Below are 22,066 nucleotides of genomic sequence, written 5' to 3'. Positions count from 1 at the left end.
AGCTGACCTTTAATTATATCTGAAGTGAACTGTGAAGGCTTCATGGAGGAGCAGGAAACTAATACACTAGTTTCTTCATCTGTAAAATGGGATTGCCCTTACACACAGGGCTGTTCTGTGATATAAGATAACTTTGATTGCTATAAGAACTTAGCGTCCCATCCTCCCGGGGAAATGTTTTTCCTGGGTTCTCTTCCTCACATCCCTTCTCCCTTTTTTTTTTTTTTTCTGTGCTCTGTGGAAAGGGATAAAGCTTGACTCCAAGCCACCCTTTCTGTAGTATTGGGCTTCCTTGAAAGCCCGAGCCCTTGGGCTGGCAACCTCGACCTTCCCTCTGGTTAGGCCTCCCTGGGAGGGTGGGGAGTGGGATTTCAGCCCTTGCTGGGGCCTGGGTGGCAGCGTGGACAAACTGGGCGGCAATCTTCCTCCCTCCCGCCTGGCCCCTGCACCGCCCGGCCGTGCCCTCTGACGCCGCGGCCGTGGCCTTGGCCCCGGGAGCCCCGGGAGCCCCGGGAGCCCCGGGAGCCCCGGCCTTCTGGGCCTGGGAAGGGGCGCGCTGCGGGGCAGAGGGGGCGGGGGCGGCTGGAGGCCCCGCGCCCTCATTCGCTAGGCGAGGCCGAGCTTCCCCCGGCGGGGGCCCCGCGGTGCCTCGGGGGGCGGCCGGGCTCCGGGGCCTTTAAGAAGCCGTCCCGGGGGCGCCCGGGCCCCGCCCGCCGGCGGGGGGGAGGGGGAGGAGCGCGGAAAGGAGAGCGGCTCTATTTTTAGCTCGGGGCCAGGTCACGTGACGGGGGTGACGTCTCCGAATGTTGTTGTTGGTGGCGGCGGCGGCGGCGAGCGGAGCCGGAGGAGCCGCCGCAAAGATGGAGGAGCCGTCGAGGAGGAGCCGCCGCCGTCGCTGCTGCCGCCGCTGCTGCCGCTGCCGCTGCTGCCGCCGCCGCTGCCACCGCCCGAGGAGCCGGAGCGTCTGCCCCCGGGGGTGAGCGCGCCCCTTCTTCCCGCCCCGCTCGGGGCAGCCGGGCCACCTCTCCCCTCCCCATCCCCCTCCTCCTCCCCCAGCTTCCCGGGCGCGAGACGCGCTGGGCCCTGGCTCCCGGCCCGGCCCGGCCCGGCCCGGCCCCTCCTGCGGGCGCGAGGCGGCCCGGCCCGGGGCCGGAGCGGAGCGAGGGGGCCTCCCCTGGGGCGCGCGCCCCGCCCCGCCCTTCCGCAGCCGACGCCCCTGCAGGTAAGGGAGGGCCGCCCCGCCCCTCGCGGACCCCCGCCCCAGGCCCGCAGCATCCCCGCCCCCGCCGGCTCCGTGGCCCCCGGCTGCTGTGCGGGAGCCGCCGCTGCCCGGTAGACTGGGGGGTCCTGGGGCGCAGCCTCTCCTGCCCCCCCTTCCTACCCCCACCAGGTCTTGGCCCTCCTTGAACCTGAACGTGGAACCCAGCCTCTCCTTTAGCCTCGGCCGCTTTAGAGCTGGACCGTCCTTTGCCTTTCTTGGACTCCCCAGTCCTTGGCCCAGTGCTTAATAAATGGTTGTTGACCCCCCCCCCCCCCATCTACTCCTCCATCTCCAACTTGGGGAAAGTGGTAGTCTCCATTCTCACTTCCCATCCTGCCGCTTCTAGGAGTTGGGTCGAAAGGTAGACACCCGCCTCCCAGTCTGGATTGGGTAGTTTCCACCTTCGTAGTCCCCTTCGTGCTTCATCCTGAATCCAGAGAATGCAGTCGGTTAGCCCCAGGGTTGTCTAGAGTTGTCGGGAAACGAGACAACTTTCCTCCCAAAAGGTCCTACTAGCCCTACTAGCAGAAAACAGCTAGTGTAGTTAGAGGAGGTGGGGTTGGGGAAGAGGAGGAGGCAACTGGGGCTTGAGTAAATCTACTTCTTGAAGGGAGGTGTAATGGTTTTATTTAAGGGGAAGGGTATTGGGCTCTGGAGCTACACTAGGATTATTACTGCTCTTCTTTTCCCTATCCCTATTCTACCTTCTATAGAGCCAGAATTTGATCTGAAGCATTCTGGGAGACTGTAGGGCTGAATAGGTATGATGGAGGCATCAAGGAGGTAGAATCGTACTTGGAACCCTGGAATAAGACTCTGGGATGGGAGTTCTGAGGATCTTTGTATGAAAGAAGGCCATTACCTTCCATATGTGCAGGTGGGGGGATAAGAGGTCTTTGTAGGATGTGAGAGATAAGAGGACGATATTCTTGGGGACCCTGTCAGCTTGGGCAACTTGAGTTCAGTCTAGCAGAAAAAAAAATCTGTTGAAAGAGGTGGAGAGGGGACAGTAAGAGGTCAAAAGGGTGGAATTGAGAAGAGGGTTTTTAGGGGCTGAGTTTATCTCCCTCTTTACTGGTTCCCCATTCTCCTGTTAGAAATTATATTCCTCCCCCTCCGTATCTCCAAAGGCACCTAGCCTTGGGGAGAAGCCCAGCCTCTTAATTTTTTGACCTATCTCTTGGACCTACTTTTCCCATGGAACTGGTTTGGGTTGTCTATGTGCTTCAGCTGCTAAACCAGCTTGGGGAGACGGGAAATGGGTGGGGGGGCTCATCTCTTCACTATGTCACCTTCCTTGAATCATCACAGAGAACAAGGAAACCCATGTCTGGTGGAACACCTCTTAGGGAAAATGGATAGGCTCAAGTGGGAGTGGGAAGAGGCTTTAACTAGATTCTCCTTAGGTTCTTGCCTTTGGTTCACCTTTTTGGTTTTGGTAAGGGAAGAGGGAAAGAGGAAAGATTCCATGAGCTGTGTTGCTGCTGAGACAAAGGTTTGCTTTTCCTGCCCAATAGGGGATTTGTTAGTCGTGCATTTAGAAAATGAGAGGGGTGGAGTGGGGTGAGGATAATTCATGTGTGGTGGGGGAGGGGTTTGAAGGATGGGGTGAAGAAGCTCATCACTGAAGTACCAGCTGCTCTTTAATAATTAATTCTTCCTACTCACATCCTTTTGAGGCGGGATGTCTGGAACACTGCAATGGGAGCAGCCAGCTTGGTAGAGGATACACTTCTTGCTGAGGGCTGGGGTGGGGTGGGAAGATAGTGGAGCTAGAAATGGTCCTTGGTAGAGGGAAGAGACAGAAAATGTTGGAAAGCATTGGGGTAGGTGATTTCTGGCAGTTTTGGAACCATGTTCCTTGCTCCCAAGTCATTCACTAAAGCCTAGACTGGGTGCCTGTTGGGCTGACTTTGACTAATTAAACTTTTGATGCTTTTTCAATCCCCCCCCCACAAATTGATCCTTAATTGTTTTATATATATATATACACACACATACATACATATATATGTATGGGAAGAAGGTGAAAAAGAAAGGGTATTTTCCAAGCTATTTTAGGCAAAAAGATCCAGCCTTACTCCCTCCTTCTTCCCCCTCCCTTAACACCCCCCCCCCCCTTTTTCCCTCTAGAAATAGCAGCCTCCTCCATCTGGCCCATGTAGATGCCTGGATCTGCTTTTCAGCAGACAAATAGAAACAGGCTTGTTGAAAAAATGAACTTGTCAGCCTGGTGCCTTCTTTTTATCTTTTCCTGTGTGCCACTTTCCCTTCCCCCACCCCAAGATGGGAGGGATTATGCCATATCTGTTGTTTCCTATAGTTTGATGAAAGACTCTGAACAGTCTCAATACCAGGGCAAGTGGAGGGACAAGAAGAATGTCTGCTCCTATTACAGGGAGGAGAGGTCCACAGATGCCCCTGGAATTAGAACATCTGAGATTATGGCTTTCTTAGGGTAAATTTTGGGTACCTAAGGTAGACTACCTAAGGTATTCAATCTTAAGCTTTGAGGAGGTGGGAAGGAAGCCCAGACTGGGCAGAGGAACATATTGATTCTGGTTTAGCTTTCTCTATGCAATCCTGTGTTGGACCCAGGTTATTATTTGTGTCTCTTTCCCATTATGAATGACACCCCAACCCTCAGGAAGTACTTTGAAATCTTCTGAGAGCAGAGTCCTTAGTTGATGGCTTAGAAGGATTGGGAGGGAAAAGGAAAGGGAAGCCTGTACAGCTTGGTGCTAGGTAAAGGTCTAATGATGGAGACCAGAATAGATTTAGGGGCTTTCATTGGGAAAACCTGTCTCCTCCTAAATCCAGGGTTTATTGTTTAATGGGAAAAAATCCACTGCAAATGCTTCTATTTTTATTTTTCTGTTTTTTTTCCTTCCTACCTTCTCCTAGAGTTGTCATTGTATATGTTGGGCTTTATTCTAAGATATCCCATCCCTCCCCCTCTCCCCAACAGAGAGCAGGAATCTCTATTGATGAGTTATCCTCTCTGATGCTCATGTGTTGAAGCCTAGAGCTGAGATTATGTCAGGGAATATGCATATTCTTAGTCTAGGGCTGTAGTGGGAGGCAGGATTCTGGGGTTCTGTACATCCACTGACTTAAGTCTCAGAAAGAGTCTTACCCCATATGGTTTTGTGTCTGAATGTTGGGTTCCAATTAGTTGGCTATTATGAAGGTTCAGGCAGGCTGCTAGTCCTGTTTTCTCCCTTTCCAGCAAAGGTTGGCATAATTTCCCCAGAAGATGGGGTTTGAAACTAGCAAAGGCCCTAACCATCAGGCAGTCTTCCTACCCTTTGTTGCCTCACCCTAGACAGGAATCTCCACTTTGATTCAGCCAGGAAAATTACCTATTTCCCAAGTGAGGCTCTGGCCAGTGGCCCTTATTCATTATGGAGATTTGATATTGAGTGATAAAGAGCTGTGTGTGGGAGGGGGTCAATATGTTACCATTTTTTTGGTAAATAGTAATAGTAGTTCATATATTGCTTTGCCAGGTTACAAAGTATTTTTCTCTTAACTGCCCCATGAGATTGGTAGTGTAAATATAGTTCTGGTTTTGCAGATGAGGAAACTGAGGAATAGACGAGGTGAAGTTGATTGACCCATGATCATAGACCTGATAAGTGGTATCAGAACTTAGATCCAGACTTCTGACTTAAAAGTTTTTGATTTGTTTTTTTGATGCTATGTGGTGTTGGCTCAAACAAAGCAGCAGCACACAAGGGTGAAGAAAGTATAAGACAATAGACTTATTTCTCCAAAACTGAGGGGGCCCTGAAAAAAAATATATGAAACCAAAATTTTCTCTCACAAGTGCATGTGCCAGCTGTTAGATGGGGGAATGATTTTAGTGTTGGCTTGGGGGAAAAATCAGAAACAGTGTTGGTGCTGCCCAGCCTAACACTAAAGGAATAGATCCACCATCAGTAGGTAGACCTGGTTCAGGGTGCACTCTAGGGAATAGAGGGGTGGGAGTGAGACCAGGGCTAAGGTCCTTAGGGGTGGCTGACAGTGTGCATGGTATTAGGTCCACATCTAGTTTATGGAAGCACTGAGTCTTTAGCATCTCCCATCTTCCTGTCTTCATGGCCTTTGGATGTTCTTTTAAGGGAGGAGGGAGCTTGGTATGTGAGGTGGCTGAGGATCGTGGGAATTTCTGAACTTAGGTTCCTCAGCCCACGGGAAAGGGTGTGAGCAGGACAGGATGCCAGTCCTTGTGTGGGTAGAGGCTGTGCCGCCTTCCCACACAAGCCTCTGCCCGTGTACCAGCTGCCCTACCTGTAGCATTCCTACAGCTTTTCCCCAATCCTTGTTTATTCCTTTATGGTCTTTTCCCATTCATTCTAATAGCAATTTAATGTCTTTGTCCATTCCCTTTCCTCATTATCTCTTCCTTAGATGCAGTGTTATTTTTCCTTAAGGACCCAAAATTCTTTTTTTTTTTTAACATTTATTTTATTTTAGAAAGATTTTATTTATTTTGAGTTCTACAATTTTCCCCCATTCTTGTTTCCCTCCCCCTACCCCCCCCAGAAGGCATTCTGTTAGTCTTTACATTGGTTCCATGTTATACATTGATCTCATCTGAATGTGATGACAGAGAAATCATATCCTTAAGGAAGAAAAATAAAGTATAGGATAGTAAAATTACATAACAGTATAATGGGTTTTTTCCTAATTTGAGGGTAATAGTCTTTGGTCTTTGTTCAAAGTCCATAATTCTTTCTCTGGATACAGATGATATTCTCCATTGCAGATATCCCAAATTTGTCCCTGGTTGTTACACTGATGGGATGAGCAAGTCCATCAAGGTTAATCATCACCCCCATGTCGCTGTTAGGGTGTACAATGTTCTTCTGGTTCTGCTCATCTTGCTCAGTATCAGTTCATGCAAATCCTTCCAGGCTTCCCTGAATTCCCATCCTTCCTGGTTTCTAATAGAACAATAGTGTTTCATGACATACATGTGCCACAGTTTGTTAAGCCATTCCCCAATTGAAGGATATTCACTTAATTTCCAATTCTTTGCCACCACAAACAGGGCTGCTATGAATATTTTTGTCCAAGTGATGTTTTAACCCTTTTTCATAATCTTTTCAGGGTATAGACCTAGTAGTGGTATTGCTGGGTCAAAGGGTATGCACGTTTTCGTTGCCCTTTGGGTATAGTTCCAGACTGCTCTCCAGAAAGGTTGGATGAGTTCACAGCTCCACCAACAATGTATTAGTGAAGGACCCAAAATTCTTAAGGAAGTAAAGTATAAAGGGTGAGAGTAGAGCAGGCTAGGTCTTTTTCATGTAGTCTTAGCTTCTCTGTGCACATTCAGGATAGCTCTGTCAGATGCCCCCAGGGCTTCTTTTCTATTTTCTCCAGGTATTTTTCACCTTAGATAATCCCTGAAAAGAAATCATTGTTTTATTTTAAAATAAAATTTATTTTAAAATAACACTACTAAGAGGTAAGGGATATCTAAAGAATGGAGTGAATTTCTTTGTTTAGTTTTGGAGAATGAGATTGGAACTTAAATTCATTGAGTTATCTCTCTAACTTTTCTTCTGACTTTAGCTTGATTTCTTTGCCACTCATTGCCTTGGTTTCTCTGGTATTGGAGCATCTGTTTTGTTTTGGAGGAGAAGGAATGTGACTAAATCTGGGATGGGTTTGGGTGAACAGTAGTGGGAGGACCAGCCAAGGTAGGGGTATTAAATTCTAGATAACAGAAAAGTCAGTGTTATAAGACAATTTGCTTGTTACTCAGTGATAGCAACGTGTGTCTTAGTTAAGAAAATGGTCCCTTCTTACCCTCATCCTGTTTTGAATTTAGGAAGTCATGTCAAGGGCATGTTATACTTTTGTACTTTTGTATGTAACTCAGAATATGTACCTGCCATTAGAGTTGATGGCTCCAGGCTCAACATAGACTTTTTTGCTCATTAAAAGATCTTTAAGGTCTATCTATCCCAAATCCCTTTTCCTTCACATGAAGAAATTGACAGACAGGTGAAATGATCAGCTCAAGGCCAAGTAGCTGCCTAGTGGAAGAACTAGGACTGGAAAATGTGAGGAGAAAAGTAGTTCTCTGTCTTCATATACTGATGTAGCTTTCCATAGGTGAGCTGTGCTAACTCATTTGTTCTTTAATTCCTGACTGGTGCCAGAATGTCAGCTACCACATGGAAACCCTGCTTAGTGTGGAATCTTGATTCCTTGGTCAGTCAACAAGCATTTATTAATCACTCACTGGATAACAAGCACTGTGCTAGGTACAGTCAGAAAACTGTTCTGTCCTTGAGGAGATACATTTTGATGGGGGGGGGACAACATGTGAATAGCTATGGATATGGAAGGTATATGGTGAGTAATGGAAGTTACTTCTAGAGGGGAAGGCCCCACCAGATGAGGGAACTCCTGCAGAAGGTGGAATTTGACTTGAGACTGGTCATACTACTCATTTACTCAATTCCAGCAGCTGATCTGGGTCCCCTGCTGGTCTAATCACTACATTTTCCATTCTTCCTTATATCCAAAGATTATGTTACTTACAATTGAATTTGTTTGAGGGCAATCCTGATGGAAGCTTTTAGGATATAACCCATGGAATTGAGGCAGACCTGAATTCTAGTCCTGATTTGCCACTAACTTGCTTTGGGATTTGGGGCAAGTCACTGCCCCTCTCTGGGCCTCAGTCTCCTCATCAGAAAATGAGGAAATTGAGCTAATTTCTTGGGTCCTTTTCAGACCCAACATTCTATGAATCTATTAACTGGGTGGAGGGTTGGCTAACCCCACCTTCATCTCTTTCACCAGGGATGCTACTCTGAGTGCCTGACTGCTTCACCCTGAAGGATGGCTGCGGACGGGCGGTAGAGTTGTAGAAGTCCTGGGCTCCGTCTGTCCATCTCTTTTGACACTTCTACAGCTCCCCATCCCTCCCCCCCCTTTGCCCCAGCCACCAGCCCCTAGTGCCAGCTTCCCACGGGGCTTAGAGCCGGCATGAACTCTCCTAATGAGTCTGGTAAGAGGCTGTATTCCTTGTAGGATGGTGGGGATGGGGGTGGGAATCTTTAGAATTATCTCTATCTTATGGGATAGATTGATTTCTGAGCCAAGCTGAGCAATTTTCAGCTACCAGGTAATTGGGATTTGGGGTGGGAAGAGGAATGATAGGGCAGGGAATGTGGAGGAAGGGGAACATAAGAATTCAACTGAATTATAAATTTGACCATCTTTATGATCAGGTCTTAGATATAGAACTGTCACTCAATTAGTTTAATCTTTGTCCAGCTAAGAATTACCAATGTCACCAATCTCTGCCTCTAGTCCTGTACTGTCGTGTGTGTGTGTGTGTGTGTGTGTGTGTGTGTGTGTGTGTGTCTAGAGTAGTCTCCTTACCCCCCATGTCTAGCTACAGAGCCCAGAGCCTCAGACAAATTTGAAGAAGGTAGTAGACACCAACCAATATTGTATTCTTTTTGCTTCTTCACCACAATTAACTCCCCTACTCCAGCCTCCGGAAGAGGTTGGATTCCTGATTTGGGGACTGTGTTACTGAGGTTTCCTGGTACTCCCTGCCCCCATCCCAGATCACCATGGTTTGGCTCCTTTCACCTGTGGGAGCCTGGGTGTGTCCACATGTATCCGTGGGTCTGTGTGCATGTTTGTGGGTGTGTAGCCATGTGGTCTGGGCTGGTCCCCTAGAAGTTTCTCAGAAGGGTTATGTTTCACTGTGGTCAGAATCATAACTACAATCATTCCTTGGCTGTCCCCTGTGCCGTCTGTAGAAATCTAAAGCTTTTAAGAATCTTGCTCAGCTTCTCCCTTGTTTTTCTGACTTCCTTTTCCCTGTGGAGAATGGAGATTCCATTTCCTGTGTGCCAGGCCTAGATGTGAAGTCTTTTGCTTATAGTTTTGCAGAGCTAAATTTAGGAGTGAATCCAGCAGTAATTTTCTTTCTTCTTCCTCTGGTTTCATAGTTCTAGTTTAGTCTAAGAAAAGGGAGGTGAAGACTTGTATATGAGGCAGCTTCCAGAAAGGTGCCAAGAGATGTTCAGAGGCTCTGGGAAAATGGTAGTATGTTGGTGGGATTCCGTCCATTATTAGAGAGCTAATAGCATGTTGGATGAGGTAGTAAATTGTTTATGGCAGGAATGCACTAGAATCATTGGGAGTAGAGGCAGTAGTGATGCCTGCCTTCCTCTTCTTGGGATATTTGGGTCTTGGACCTGAGTACTCCAAGATAAGGAGAGATTGTAGTAGTTTCATTTCCTGGTGAGATATGGAACCTCCTCCATGTCTAACATTTTAAAAAAATTATTTAAAATAGGATTAAGTGACTTGCCCAATGACATACAGCTAGGAAATTATTAAGTGTCTGAGATAGTCCTCCTGACTCCAGGGCTGGTGCTCTATCCACTGTGCCACCTAGCAGACCCACAGTGTCTAACGTTTTTGACGGCCTCTTGGCCTTCTTCTGTCAAAACTGGATTCCCTGAAGGTGGGGCTATGAAATCAACTGGTGGTTCTAGTCAGCTGGCCTTTTACTTCTTCCCTTCCTGGGTAGGGGAGGAGAAGATCAATTTTTTTCTCAGGGTGGGATAAGGGCCTGCCAATGTGAAAATTGTGAGGTTTCAGGTAGAATCTGTGAGAGACTTTCCGAGTGGACAGAAAATCTTAATAAAAAAAAATCTCCCTTTAATTCCCACAAGAATCTTTGGGTTAAAGTTTTTTAATGGTCCCTAGACATGGGGCCCAATGGCTGTGATGAATTGCTCTGGCCTAGCAGAGAATCTCCCAGCCTCTCTGCCTTTCTGAAAACCTGACTCTTATCAGAACCTCCTTGGGCATTTTGTGAGTAAGCCATTAATGCCCATTTTCTGACATATCAAGGAATTCAGGTCTCAGGTTTCTCATCTTTTAAATAAGAAGACTGGATGAGAGGATCTTTAAGGTCCCTTCCAGGCATTCTGTGGTTCTTGATTTCATAGAAGTAAAATGAGATCCTTCAGTTATTTCAGTTTTCTCAGTGCCTCCTTTTCTATTTGCCCCCATTTAGATTTTATTAAACAAATACATAAACATTTACATATGCATTTATTAAACATTTCCCATGTATTAAAGTTTTCAGTTATAGGGTTTCCTGAAGAGTAATCAAGTAATCAACAGGTATTTATTAAATATTCTTTTTCAAGTTTTTTTTTTGCAAGGCAGTGTGGCTAGGTGACTTGCTCAAGGTCACACAGCTAGGTATTTGAACTCTGGGTACTCCTGATTCCAGGGCTGGTCCTCTATCCACTGTTGCCATTTAGCTGCCCCCTATTGTCTACTCTTTACCAGGCACCAAGGATACAAAGACAAAATGAAACAGCTTATGTTCTATCAAGGGAGGTGCTAATAGTTGAGAGAGTATAGGGTAAGAGATATCCAGGAGAGAGACCTCATGAGGACATTAATTTGAGTTGAGCTTTGAGATGACCTTAATTGTGCTGAGCATTTAGAAGGGGGAATGGACATGAGAGGATGGGCTGTTAAAAGAGCAAGCTTGGATTTGATCCCTGCCTTAAGGAGTATATGAACTTTATAAGAGCAAGGCCTTTGTTGAACTTAGAGAGACATTGATTGTGAAGTTTTCTGTTTTGATTACCTCCCCTAGAGCATTTGGAAATAATTTTTTTTTTAACCTTTGGATCCTAATATAAACAGGGTCTCAATTTTATTTCCCCACTGGACCTGAATGAGGGGCAGCAAATGAAGCCATACATGCCCCTTTCAGGAGGCCCACTGCTTAATGTCTCCTTCCCTTGGGGAGCACATGGCTGCCTTGGGCAGTCAGAGATCTAGGGTTGAACTCTCTTTTGACAGTTTCAGCTTGTTATTGAAGCTGAGATTCTAAGCTCAGTATACTAGCTCCCCTGCTGTACTGGTTTTGATCTTGAATACTAGCAAAGTTGAGGAACTTAGGGTCAGTGGAACTGAGTACTTAACTCAGATTGGTTCCAACTTCTGCCCTTTTCCCTCTGCCATTGCCCAGGCCTTTGTAATGTGAATCTGCCCTAGAACTAGGAACTTGGGAGGGAGGTGGACATGGCTTTTTGAGGAGGCAGGAGACAGGCATCACAGCAACACCTTGTGTTTATGCAAGATCCTTAATCACTGCACACTTTCTCTCCCTCCTCCCAGGAGTTAGGGAGGGAACAATATTCCCCTCTTCTTTTTTGTACAGCAGGAGAAACTGGGGCATGAAGATGGGGTGGAATAGAGAACCTAAGAATCTGGCTTTCCTGCCTCAGGCTCTGCTTATTAGACCTTGATGCCTCTCCTGAAAAGGAAGTCAATTGGATGGCAGAAGTAGAAAGTGGGTTGGCATTGTGTTTGAGCAGGGGTCTGGGATTCTGACTCTTTGTGTTGATCATTAGGTTCTAACATTTTTTTGGTGTTCACAGAAGATTAGATTAGACCTCAGTCTTCCTTTCCCTTCTTTAACTTCTAAACTATTCAGAGGCTATGAGACCATACACTGTTTGTGTGTGTGTGTGTGTGTGTGTGTGTGTGTGTGTGTGTGTGTGTGTGTGGTGTGGGGGTGTGTGTGTTTTGCCTCTTATATTAGCATCTTTGGAATGAACTAAACTTTCAAATCTCATTATTTTTCCTTAATATCACATGATGTTAAGGAAATGTTAAGCCTAGGTATTGGCCATGATGTTGGTGAAAAGCAGATGATATAATGAGGTAGAATGTTGACTACCTCAGAATTTCTAAAAGAAACCTGATTTCAGGAATAGGTGAAATCTCCCAGCCCCCCCCCCCCACCTGGAACTGTGTATGGGGGGGGATGGGAGTGGCAGAGAAGAATTTTGATTATTTTTGTGAAACAAAATTGTGATTTGATTGTCTTTGAAGTTTAGGATGTGTTGCATACTGGCCTTCCTTAGTACCATTCTCTCCTCTGTAATTTTTTTACCCCAGGAATTTGAAAACTAAAAATCCTTGGAGAATTAGGCTGTGGATTATTCCAATCTACATTCCAAAGTGGAGGGGCTGGTGATGCCAGAACCCTAGGTGAGGGGGACTAGAGCAAAGTTTTTCTGTCTGGGAGGGTGGAGTCAGTATGTGTAGATTCTTGAGTGGGAGATAGGAAGGCTTCTATGTCAAGAAAAAAAAGATAAAATACTACATAGGTGATGAAAGGGTGATGTTAGACATGAAGAACTTCAGCTTTCCTTGGAAGTCCCTGAAAAAGAGCTTTGTCCACTCAAATGTCTGAATTGGATTAGATTTGCCCCCTGAAAGGAGGTGGAAGGATAATGACCTCCTTAAGGTTGTCCCAACTTAAGAATCTAGGGAGCTATATTTGGTTTAAGTAGGATACACTTTTCCCTGACATAGAAAGCATCAGGGGCACTAACCTAGACCTTTGAATCTTACTGCTTTATTTAGTGACCATGCTGTTGAGAGTAGACCAATGACTATTGTTGGAGCAGTTCTCTCCTCCTTAATATGGGAGTTCTCTCACTCTTGACTATAAGCTGGACGAAGTTGCAGTGAGATAGTGGAATGAGAACTGGGTGGTTTGGCATACCTTTGGAGATATGGAAACATTCAACTCTCCTATTCACCATTCCTCTGATGTAGTAGGGATTCCCACTTGGAAATTTCTTTTCCTTTGCATGCAGCACCCAACTTTTCCTTGCTCCAGAGGCAGGGCAGGGGAGAGCCGGCCCTTCTGGTTGTTCCCAGCTTGGGTGGGTGGAGTCCTGGGCTGGGAGGCAGGACTTTTGTATTCAGGTCTTGCTAAGTGACCTATAGTTAACTCTTCCTTCTTCTGGTTCCTCATATAGGAGGACATTAGCTGTCCTCCCTCTTGTCCAATGAGGAAGATTTTGTGTTAGGATAAACTTTGAAGGTAGAATATAGAAAATGGGTAATGAAAATAGAATGCTTGGTATCTTTTTCCTTCTCCATTGCTGCCTCTTCCCTGTTTAGGAGACTTTAGATTAATTCTTCCCCTAAATCTGCAAAAGCCAAAGACCAGAACCAACTTCCAACTCATCTGGAGACCAGGGAAATTGACTTCTATCTCATCTCATGCCTCAATTTCCTTTCTTGATCCTCTTTCTCCATCCTGTATCCCAATTCCATTCTAATGGCAATCAGGTGCTTTGAATTCTTTATATGATGAATTCTGGAAGAAGGAATTTATAGGTAGTATAGAGTGGGTGGACCCTTGGGATTTATCCTTTTTCCTTGGTTGGCGAGTTCCCCATCCTGGCCCTTGACATGAGCATGAGGTCATCCTGTCCAACAGAGAGGACGGGTGTCACTGGCCCTGTGCCCAAGTTGGGAGAGGGCTTAAAATAGCAACAGTGACATCAGGTAGGGGGAGGAGGTAGCCCAGAAATAATCTAGCTATTAAAAGGCCTCATCGAGGTCAGGGGGACAGACTGGACACACTTGAAGGCAAAAATTGATGGGAAGGGGTGGTTGACAAGAACCATTTCTGACCTTGCTCCTTGACCCTGCCATCTCAACACTTGGCCAGCTATTTACATTTATCTATGACTGGCACAGCAGAATAGTAGACTCTGCTCTTGCCTACACTTTGCCCTGCTGGATGTGGCTAGTATTCCAAGCTAGGGAAGTGGACTTTTTGCCTGAGAACCTCTTGGCTATGTTCTTGGAGGGGAAACTGATCCCTTTGTTGCCAGGCACATCAAGGGATCAAACTGAAGTATCTCGGCTATATCATTTGGGTCCTTTCTTGGAAGTGAGGGAATGAATGGTAATTTTTGTTCTTCTGGACTTTTGCTAGAAACCCTTAGAGCAAGTTAGTAGGTTTGTGCCCTCAGGGAATGTATTTAGTGTTTTCTTTGGGATGGGGACCTTAGGGTTCATAGTACTGGAATATTCTTTCAGAAGAAAACCCTGAGAGGACCTGGAGAAGATGACCCCATATTTCTTAGGATTCTCATCAGCTTTCTTCTCTTGTCTCTTACATCTTAAATGAATTGGGGGAGGGGGAGCCACTGAGCCCTGAAGGACAATGAAAAACCCAACAGATCTAATCTAGGCAGTCTCCCAGCAGTTGGAAATTCGAGTACTTGTTCCAGATGTTCTGTGCTGTCTCCAGGGAAGCTTTGTGTTCCTGAACTGAACTGTCCCTGCCTACTACCCTTTCTCCAGACTTCCAGTTTCCTTACCTGTTCCATTTGGGATGGGGAGGTGGGTTGAAGTAAAAATGGTAGATCAAATCTGGCTTCATTGTCTATGTCTTTACTCCTCCTACCCAGGGAGCCAGACAGGGAGCCAGACTTGAATAGACACATACTCCGCACTCATTTCTTCCCCATCTCTAGCCCACCCTCTCAGCCAAGCTCTTTGTGGACTTAGCCATCAGCACAAGGCTCTCTACCCTCCCCCCATTTGGTGCTTCCTCCCAGAGTGGAACGCCTCCCTTCCCCCTCCCCCCCTTGGGGCCTCCGCCAGGCCCAGGCTCCTGGCAGCCGGCCTGAGGCTCCCTGAGCATGCTCCACCTATTTATAGCTTGGGCCCTCCCCCATTGCTATTTCAGTCTTCTGCCAGCTGCCGGTTCATTTGGGAAGGAGCGGGGGAGCCGGGGAGCCGGGCCCAGAACTGTCACCCGGGGACTGGGCATGAAGAGATCCCAGCCCCTGAGCTCCCCTCCTTGCCTTAAGCTTTTGGCCCTCCAGCCTATGATATTCCTGTTCTCTAGGCTTGGGAGTGACTGATTGTCCTCTGCATTTCTCTCTCTAAGATCCATTCTCAGAGTCTAAAAAAGGGTTAGTTAGGCTGGGTTAGATTCCTAGTTTTGAGTTAGGCTGGCAGGATCTGGAGCTTCCTGACTTCTGCCAGAGTGTGCCCAGGCTGGATGTGGTGAAGGAACTAGAGGACCAAAGGAACTGTGGAGCAGTGAGGGCCTTAGTTTGGCCCGTTTTCTAGCCTACTGCTTCCCCCTCCCCACAACCTTGGCATGCTGCTGATGCCCAAGGCCCAGGGACTGATCAAGATGCTGCAGACCATATATGAGACGGAATCCTGTTTCTCTTCAGATGGGATGTCGGGCCGGGAGCAGTCCTTGGAAATCCTGTCGCGGACTCCTCTCCACAGCATCCCTGTGGCAGGTAAGCTCCATAGCTTGCCCAACTGTCTTGTTGTTCCAGGCAGATAGCATAGGCTTGTCACTTCCATGCCTGCCTCAGTTTTGTATCTGACCTTGGGGAGAGTAGCTATGTGGACCTCAGTTTCTTCTTGGCAGACATTTGGGTGAAGGGTGGTAGAGTCCTGTAAACCAGTTTCTCCTGGATTTGGTTTTTTGTCTTTGTATTTGTTTGAGTCTTTCAGCTGCTCACTCTTTCTTGTTCCAGTGCAAGGTGAGGGGAACAAAATTGCATAGAGTCCTGGATTTGGGTTACCATCTGGTTCTGGAACTGATTGATCTTGGGAATCTTGGGCAAGTTTTTCAATTTCTCTGGGTTTCAGTTTCCTCTTCACGAGACTTGTACTGATCACTTCACAGAGTTAGTGTGAAGCCTTAAAGCACTTGTATAAATGAGGTGGTTGTATCTCCTGATCTGTTCCCTTCCCCACAGCTTTCTAGGGTCTGTAATATCCTGGGGGAGACTGGATCAGTGGAAGAGCCTAAGTCCAGCTGACACCATCTACTAGTAGGTTGCTCTTTCCCCTAGGATTGAGAGGGAGAGAGAGTGAGAGAGAGAGAGAGAGAGAGAGAGAGAGAGAGAGAGAGAGAGAGAGAGAGAGTTAATGTTTGTGTTTTGGGAAAATGGGACCCTGCTCCCAGTTGTTGTCACTTAGCTCTTCTGTAGATGGGTACAGGTGAGCATGTGGTGTGTCTGGCAGGGGGAGGGAGGCTCAGCAGTTTAGGTGGTTTCTGTGTTCTGTGCTGGCTCAGTGTTAGACTCAGGATGCTGCCATCTCTAGTTTCTTTCTCTTTAGGGACTAGAGAATGAAATAGGTATTTGTTGATTACATGTGTGATTTGTGGAGGTTTCATAGATAGTCTTGCCATCTAAGTACATTTTAGCATCAGAAAATTATATTGTCTTTGATTCTGCCCACTCCCTCCCTAATTCTTAGGTACCAGTTGGCAGTATCTGGGGCCTGCCTGGCACCGTCTTCTTACCAGGCCGGCACCACAAGATGCTTCCTTCAGGGAGTGGCTTTTCTGGCAAAATGCCTACCCCACCCCTCCTGGCAGTGGCTTAGCGAGAGAGAGAGAGAGAGAGAGAGAGAGAGAGAGAGAGAGAGAGAATGGGAATGAGTTTGTGTGTGTGTGTGTGTGTGTGTGTGTGTGTGTGTGTGTATGAATGAGAGGGATGGGAGTGCGTCCTTATGTTTGGATTTATGTGTTTTGAGAAGAGCATCCTAGAGGTGGTCAGAACCTGTGCCTATGTGTCTGGAATTGAGTTGTTCTTGGGAACGGCCTCTGGAAGAGGGAAACCTGGGGCCTTGCAGTCATCTTTGTTGTGGAGTGTGGGAGAGAGGGTTTGTTGAGGAGTTGTTGGGGAAAAGTCATGGCACAGAACTGCCTTCTGCCAAGATAAGGAAGCCCACATATGTGGTCCTAATTGGGAACCCAGAAATACCAGATGTTACCATCCCTGCTTCTGGTAAGTACAGCTGGGTGTGCAGGGATTCATCGATTGCTGGCAACCTAGATGGGTTTTCTAAAGCTCTCTGTTTTAGAAGCAGCTCTTTGAGAGCTTGCTCCCTATAGCAGGTAAAGGACTGACCACATAAATCACTTGGTCTGGGGCAGACCACTCTGATGTCTTTGCTGCTGTGTCTTCCTTTGCCACCTAGAAAGTAATAACTAAGTCAGATACCTCTCAAGTCTTCTTCCCTCAGTTGGTCTTGGGTTATTTAAAAGTTATTTAAAAATGTCGATCTATACCCTTAGTTTCCTAGGAAATCCCCATTGTATTGGCTGACCCTTTTCCCCTTCTCCTTGAAGAGAAAGTTGCTTGGTTTATCGAGCCCCTGTTGCTAGTTCTGTACTTTAGTTACTTCATTTCTCCTGGCTCCTTAAAAGTGTGGTCCACGTGTTGGCAGTCCGGAGGTGTGAGTCACCTCAGCAACCCAGGGAGAGGGTTAAGAATGTTCCCCCTGCAAGGCTCTGGTGTTGTCGCTGTGACGTGGGCTGGGGACGGATATAGGACTGGAGCTTGGATTTTTTTTTTTTTTTTTGGACTCTGGAATGTAAACAGATGTTTCAAATAGAAACGCTTTAACCTTCAAGTTTGAAAAAAAAAGACTGCACTCCAGATAAACATGGGTCTGCAAGAGCCTGGTGTTCTCTTCCTTCTCCCACCAAGTCCCCTTCCCCTTCCCCTCCCCCCAGATCCTTCAGTGTGCCTCCAAACAAAAAAGGCTTAATTTGAAAGAGGTTGGGGAGCTTTATTGAGGCAGCCTCTTCAGGGCTTTCCCTTTCCTTGCCCCTTGAGAATGATAGTTTTCTGTCTCCCCAGACTTTTCAGAGCTAGCTAGCTGTTGGCTTCCCCTCTTGGCAGCAGGACTTGATTCTAGCTCACTGACTTTGATGATTCTACAGATTTTTTTGGTCTGCTTGTCCCGTTAGAGAGAGACTCATTTCTGACTTGAGTCTCAGGTGGATAGGAGAGGCAGGCAAGTGGTAAGAGGTCCTTAGCAGTGTATAGCTCACATGGGGTGGGGGGGAAGGAGTGAAACTAGTAAGTGTTGGCTTCAAGTCAGGACAAGAGATTTGGGCACCCGAATCAAGGCTTCAAAATTGCCCACAACAGATGTTTGCCTCCCCCCCCCCACTTTTGCCATCAGAGAAATTATAAGTACAATTTAATCTTTTAAAATAGGATGTTCATTGCTGTCCTCTAGAAGCTTTGATCCTTCTCTCTTACATGATTTGTCAAATATCTGTGCACCATAGAGAGGAGACTTTACAGTACAGTGATTTGTGTATTTAGAAGCACTTCAGATGTAAGTGTCCCTTGTTCTCGCCTACCTATTCTGCCTGTCCCTGGTTCTACTTCTGCTAGTGTTTATGAAGTAGCTTTGTCTTCTTAGACAGAGACATCTCTGACCCTCCCACAACAGGTAATTTTTCTTCATAACTATCATTGCTCTGGATCTGGAGCTCCTAGTATGTTCACATCTTAGCTTGGGCATTGGGGAGGCTTAAGATCTAAGAATTGCATGTTGCTACTGAGGTCTAACCCAAAGCCACATTGGGGTTTGGAACCTCTTCTCCTTTGTGACTCTCAGTTTCTCCTCTCTGTATAGAGGGAAGTACCAGTCCTCCTGGTCTGAAGGAATGTAGGAGATATATGGTATTTTAAAAAGGGACTGGGATATTATTAAAATGTAGTTGTTTATGAAAATGCGTCATGATCTATGAAGGAATAAGGCATGGCATGTCATTTGCCTTCTCCCCATGGTTCGAGTGTGTACATATGGGAATGAGAACCCAGGGGATTGGAAAATGTTGGTTGGAATCCCCTGGGCTTCTGGGCTTTTGTGTATTCCCTGAAACTGTAAACTGCTAAGCTACATGTGTCCAGTGGGGATGGGTGGTGTGTGTGTGTGTGTGTGTGTGTGTGTGTGTGTGTGTGTGTCTGTGTGTGTGTGTGTGTGTTTCTGTGCATCTGTATCTGTCTATTTGTCTGTGTCTATGTTTGGGCATGCAGATGCATGATTGAGTAGGTATAGGTGGGGAGGGAGGAGGGAGGGAATAAGGAAAAGGGTGGAAGTACATATTAGTGTATTGAAAGATTTTATTTTGTATTTACAAATCCTCAGTCACCACTTAGGTTTGATAAAGACATTCATCTTCTACTGGGAGCTTCTGTTGAGGGACTCTGCCTCTGAGGGGATGATCCAAGAAGGAAGCTGAGCGCTAACACTTTTACCCTCCCACTCCCCATCTCAGTAACCTCCTCTTGTGTTTGTAGCTCTCAGCTGTTCCCTACCCAGTTTGGCATCTGCCAGACCGGAAATCAGATTAACTGTGTCCACACAGCTGGAACAGCTGTCTGGTCACTAGTAGAAGACAGTGGGGGTAGCCTAGGGTCACTATGCTGGCGTAGGAATTGGGATAGGATGGGGAGATAGGGGTTGAAAAGATCATCCTGCCAAGGGGATAACAGTTGTATTGGGTGGCATTTAGGTTAGTTCTAAAGTGCATTAGGTTATAGTCTCCTGAGACTTCAGAGGGAATTATCTTTTGCTTGAAGGAGAATAGGGAGGGAACAGTGTAGCTTCAACTAAGAGATAGGTAGCATTGTCAAGGGCCTGAATTGTTGGAAGAATCCAGGTGATTAGAAATGAGCAGCATTGAGCAGGAAAGGGAGATATGGTTCAGGCTAGGTAGCTGGTTGGAAAGTCATCCACAGTATTAACATAACTAGCCAGAGGACAGCTTGGGATCATGATGTAGACAATTTTTGATCCCCTGGTGTAGAGAGCAATTTCTAGTGACATAGCTATAAACTTATAATGGTTAATGATCCTTTAATATCTGAGTCAAGACTTTAGACTAATTATTATAATTTTATATTTATTTTTATATATTATATTTATATAAAATTTTATATAGATTTATGGTTATATAACTCATTAAGGTTTGTATATTTTTTCCCATAGCAAGTAGGTAATACAAGTGCTATTATCCCCATTTTACAGATGGGGAAATGGAGGCTCAGAGAAGTTAGGTGACTCATTCATCATTTACAACTAATGTGAAACCAGGATGCAAACTGAAGTGTTGTGACCACATGATAGAGCACTACCATGATGCCTGATAGCCTTTATGTTTAAGAGTTTCTTGGAAGTGGTTTGGGAGAAGAAAGGCTTAATTCATGACTCTCTCTCATCCACAGTATCTTCTACTCCAAATTGGGAAAGCCTATATTCTCTGCTTCCTTTTTCCATCCTTTCAGATTTTCCCCTCTAAATCCTTATATATGAGATTATAAGGTCTCTAACCTTACTTGAGAGGTATCTCTCTCTCTCTCTCTCTCTCTCTCTCTCTCTCTCTCTCTCTTTCTCTCATCTCCAGCTCCACCACCTGATTCTCCTGCTTTTATTTTCTGATCAGGGATCCTTGCATCCTTAAAGTTGAAACAATTCCTTTCCTTCCCTTGTACTGGGAAATTCCCTCATCATTTTATCCTTTAGATTAGTTTGTTTTACTTTTCTCTTTGCTGGAGAAAAGGGAGGCTTTAAGTCTCCCAAGGTTCTTTTCACTAGTATATGAGCATTTGTGATCCAGCTGCCATGAAGGGTACAGTGGTAAAGCACCAGAACACCTACTTTGGAGTCCCAGTCCTGCATTACAAACAACCTTTTCTGAGTCTGAACCTCAGTTTCTTCATATGTCAATGAAGGAGACCAGGTGATCTCCTAGCTCTATAGGAATTGATTGCAGTAGGATCAAGTGAGTGTTGGAGACATCATAGAGGAATAAGTGATGTAAAAGGGAGTCAAAGGGGCAGCTAGGTGGCACAGTGGATAGAGCACCAGCCCTGGAGTCAGGAGTACCTGGGTTCAAATACCCTCTCAGACACTTAATAATGACCTAGCTGTGTGGCCTTGGGTAAGTCACTTAACTCTATTTGCCTTGCAAAAACCTAAAAAAAAAAAAGAGTCAAGCAGGGTGCCAGAAACACCATGACCTCTTTTGTTAATACACTGAAGATCAGTGGAGATCCCCATTAGTTTGGGTTGATGAGGGGAGGGGAAAGGAACAGTCCTGTAGATAGGAAGCAAGATCAGTGCCTTACAGAAGAAGTAGCAGGACTTTTGAGAATAGTTTCCTTCCTTGCTTTGCTCTTAGCTTCCTTCTCTCAGATTCCTTACATCTATCTGAGAGAGAAATAGATCCAGATTGGTCTTTATTTAGTCAGAGGGACTCAGAGCTACTCTAGTCCAACCCTTATTTCACAGGGGACAATGCTGAGGCCTAGGAACTGTGTGATTCTTATTGGTCACACGTGTAGTGAATTCCCGTAAGAACACAGAAACAGACAGTGGAGAGAATCGTTTTACGCCTTAGGGGATGGTTTAGTGTTTTTTTCATCTAGGGAATTCAAACCAATGTTCTTGGTTCAACACTTTTCCCTCCCAACCTTCTTCAGTGCAAGGAAGGGCCATTACTTGTAATTTTCCAGGTAACTGAAACAGCTAGGGCCATTTTGCTTAGATGATACCAACACTTCATTCTGGCAAAAGAAACTCTTAGGAAATTTCTATGCATTGCATACTCATTTTCTTTGACTCATTACCACCTTCCTTTCCCTTGAAAGCTCCCATGTCCCTTGTAAGGGTGGACTACCTCTCTTTAGCAAAGTTGCCCATATCTTAATCTAGTGTGGGGATAAGATGGATTGTTGCTCTAGTGTTACATGGTAGAAAGTAGAAAGCAGTGATTTCATGGCAGAGGAACCAGATGGGAATGCTGACTCACCTGTTATCTGGCTGTGAATGTGGGCAGATTACTTCTCTTTGGGCCTCAATTTATTCATCTGTAAAATAAAGTAGATGATTTCTAAGCTACCTTTTATGGGTAGCTAGGTGGCGCAGTGCATAGAGCATGGCCCTGTAGTCAGGAGTACCTGAGTTCAAATCAGGCTTCAGACAATTACTAATTACCTAGTTGTGTGGCCTTGGGCAAGCCACTTAACCCTATTGCCTTGCCAAATATATATATAGTAAGGTACCTTCTAACTCTAAATTGGTCATCAGTCAAGTATTAAGCAGATCTTGTGTACAAGTGTTTGGGATACA

General features: G+C 45.9%; 1 protein-coding gene across 9 annotated transcripts in view; it reads left to right on the top strand.

Moving 5' to 3' along the window:
* The first annotated feature begins 808 nt into the window (after window positions 1-808).
* Window positions 809-22,066, top strand: part of HDAC5 (histone deacetylase 5) — a 39,304-nt gene continuing 18,046 nt past the window's right edge. For 2 of the 9 annotated variants that reach the window (XM_074224260.1, XM_074224259.1), the window contains exons 1-3: window positions 809-976; window positions 8,084-8,291; window positions 15,340-15,411. In XM_074224260.1, the coding sequence (XP_074080361.1) occupies window positions 8,270-8,291; window positions 15,340-15,411 (94 nt within the window). In that variant the 5' untranslated portion in view covers window positions 809-976; window positions 8,084-8,269. Of the gene's footprint in view, window positions 977-8,083; window positions 8,292-12,354; window positions 15,955-22,066 lie in introns of those variants that run through there. The other 7 variants (XM_074224262.1, XM_074224261.1, XM_074224258.1 and 4 more) reach the window with 4 other exon arrangements.

Source organism: Macrotis lagotis, chromosome 2 (assembly GCF_037893015.1).
Source record: "Macrotis lagotis isolate mMagLag1 chromosome 2, bilby.v1.9.chrom.fasta, whole genome shotgun sequence".
In the NCBI taxonomy this organism is placed as follows: domain Eukaryota; kingdom Metazoa; phylum Chordata; class Mammalia; order Peramelemorphia; family Peramelidae; genus Macrotis; species Macrotis lagotis.
Note: the sequence above shows the minus strand (reverse complement) of the source record. Positions and strands in the feature narration are given on the sequence as shown.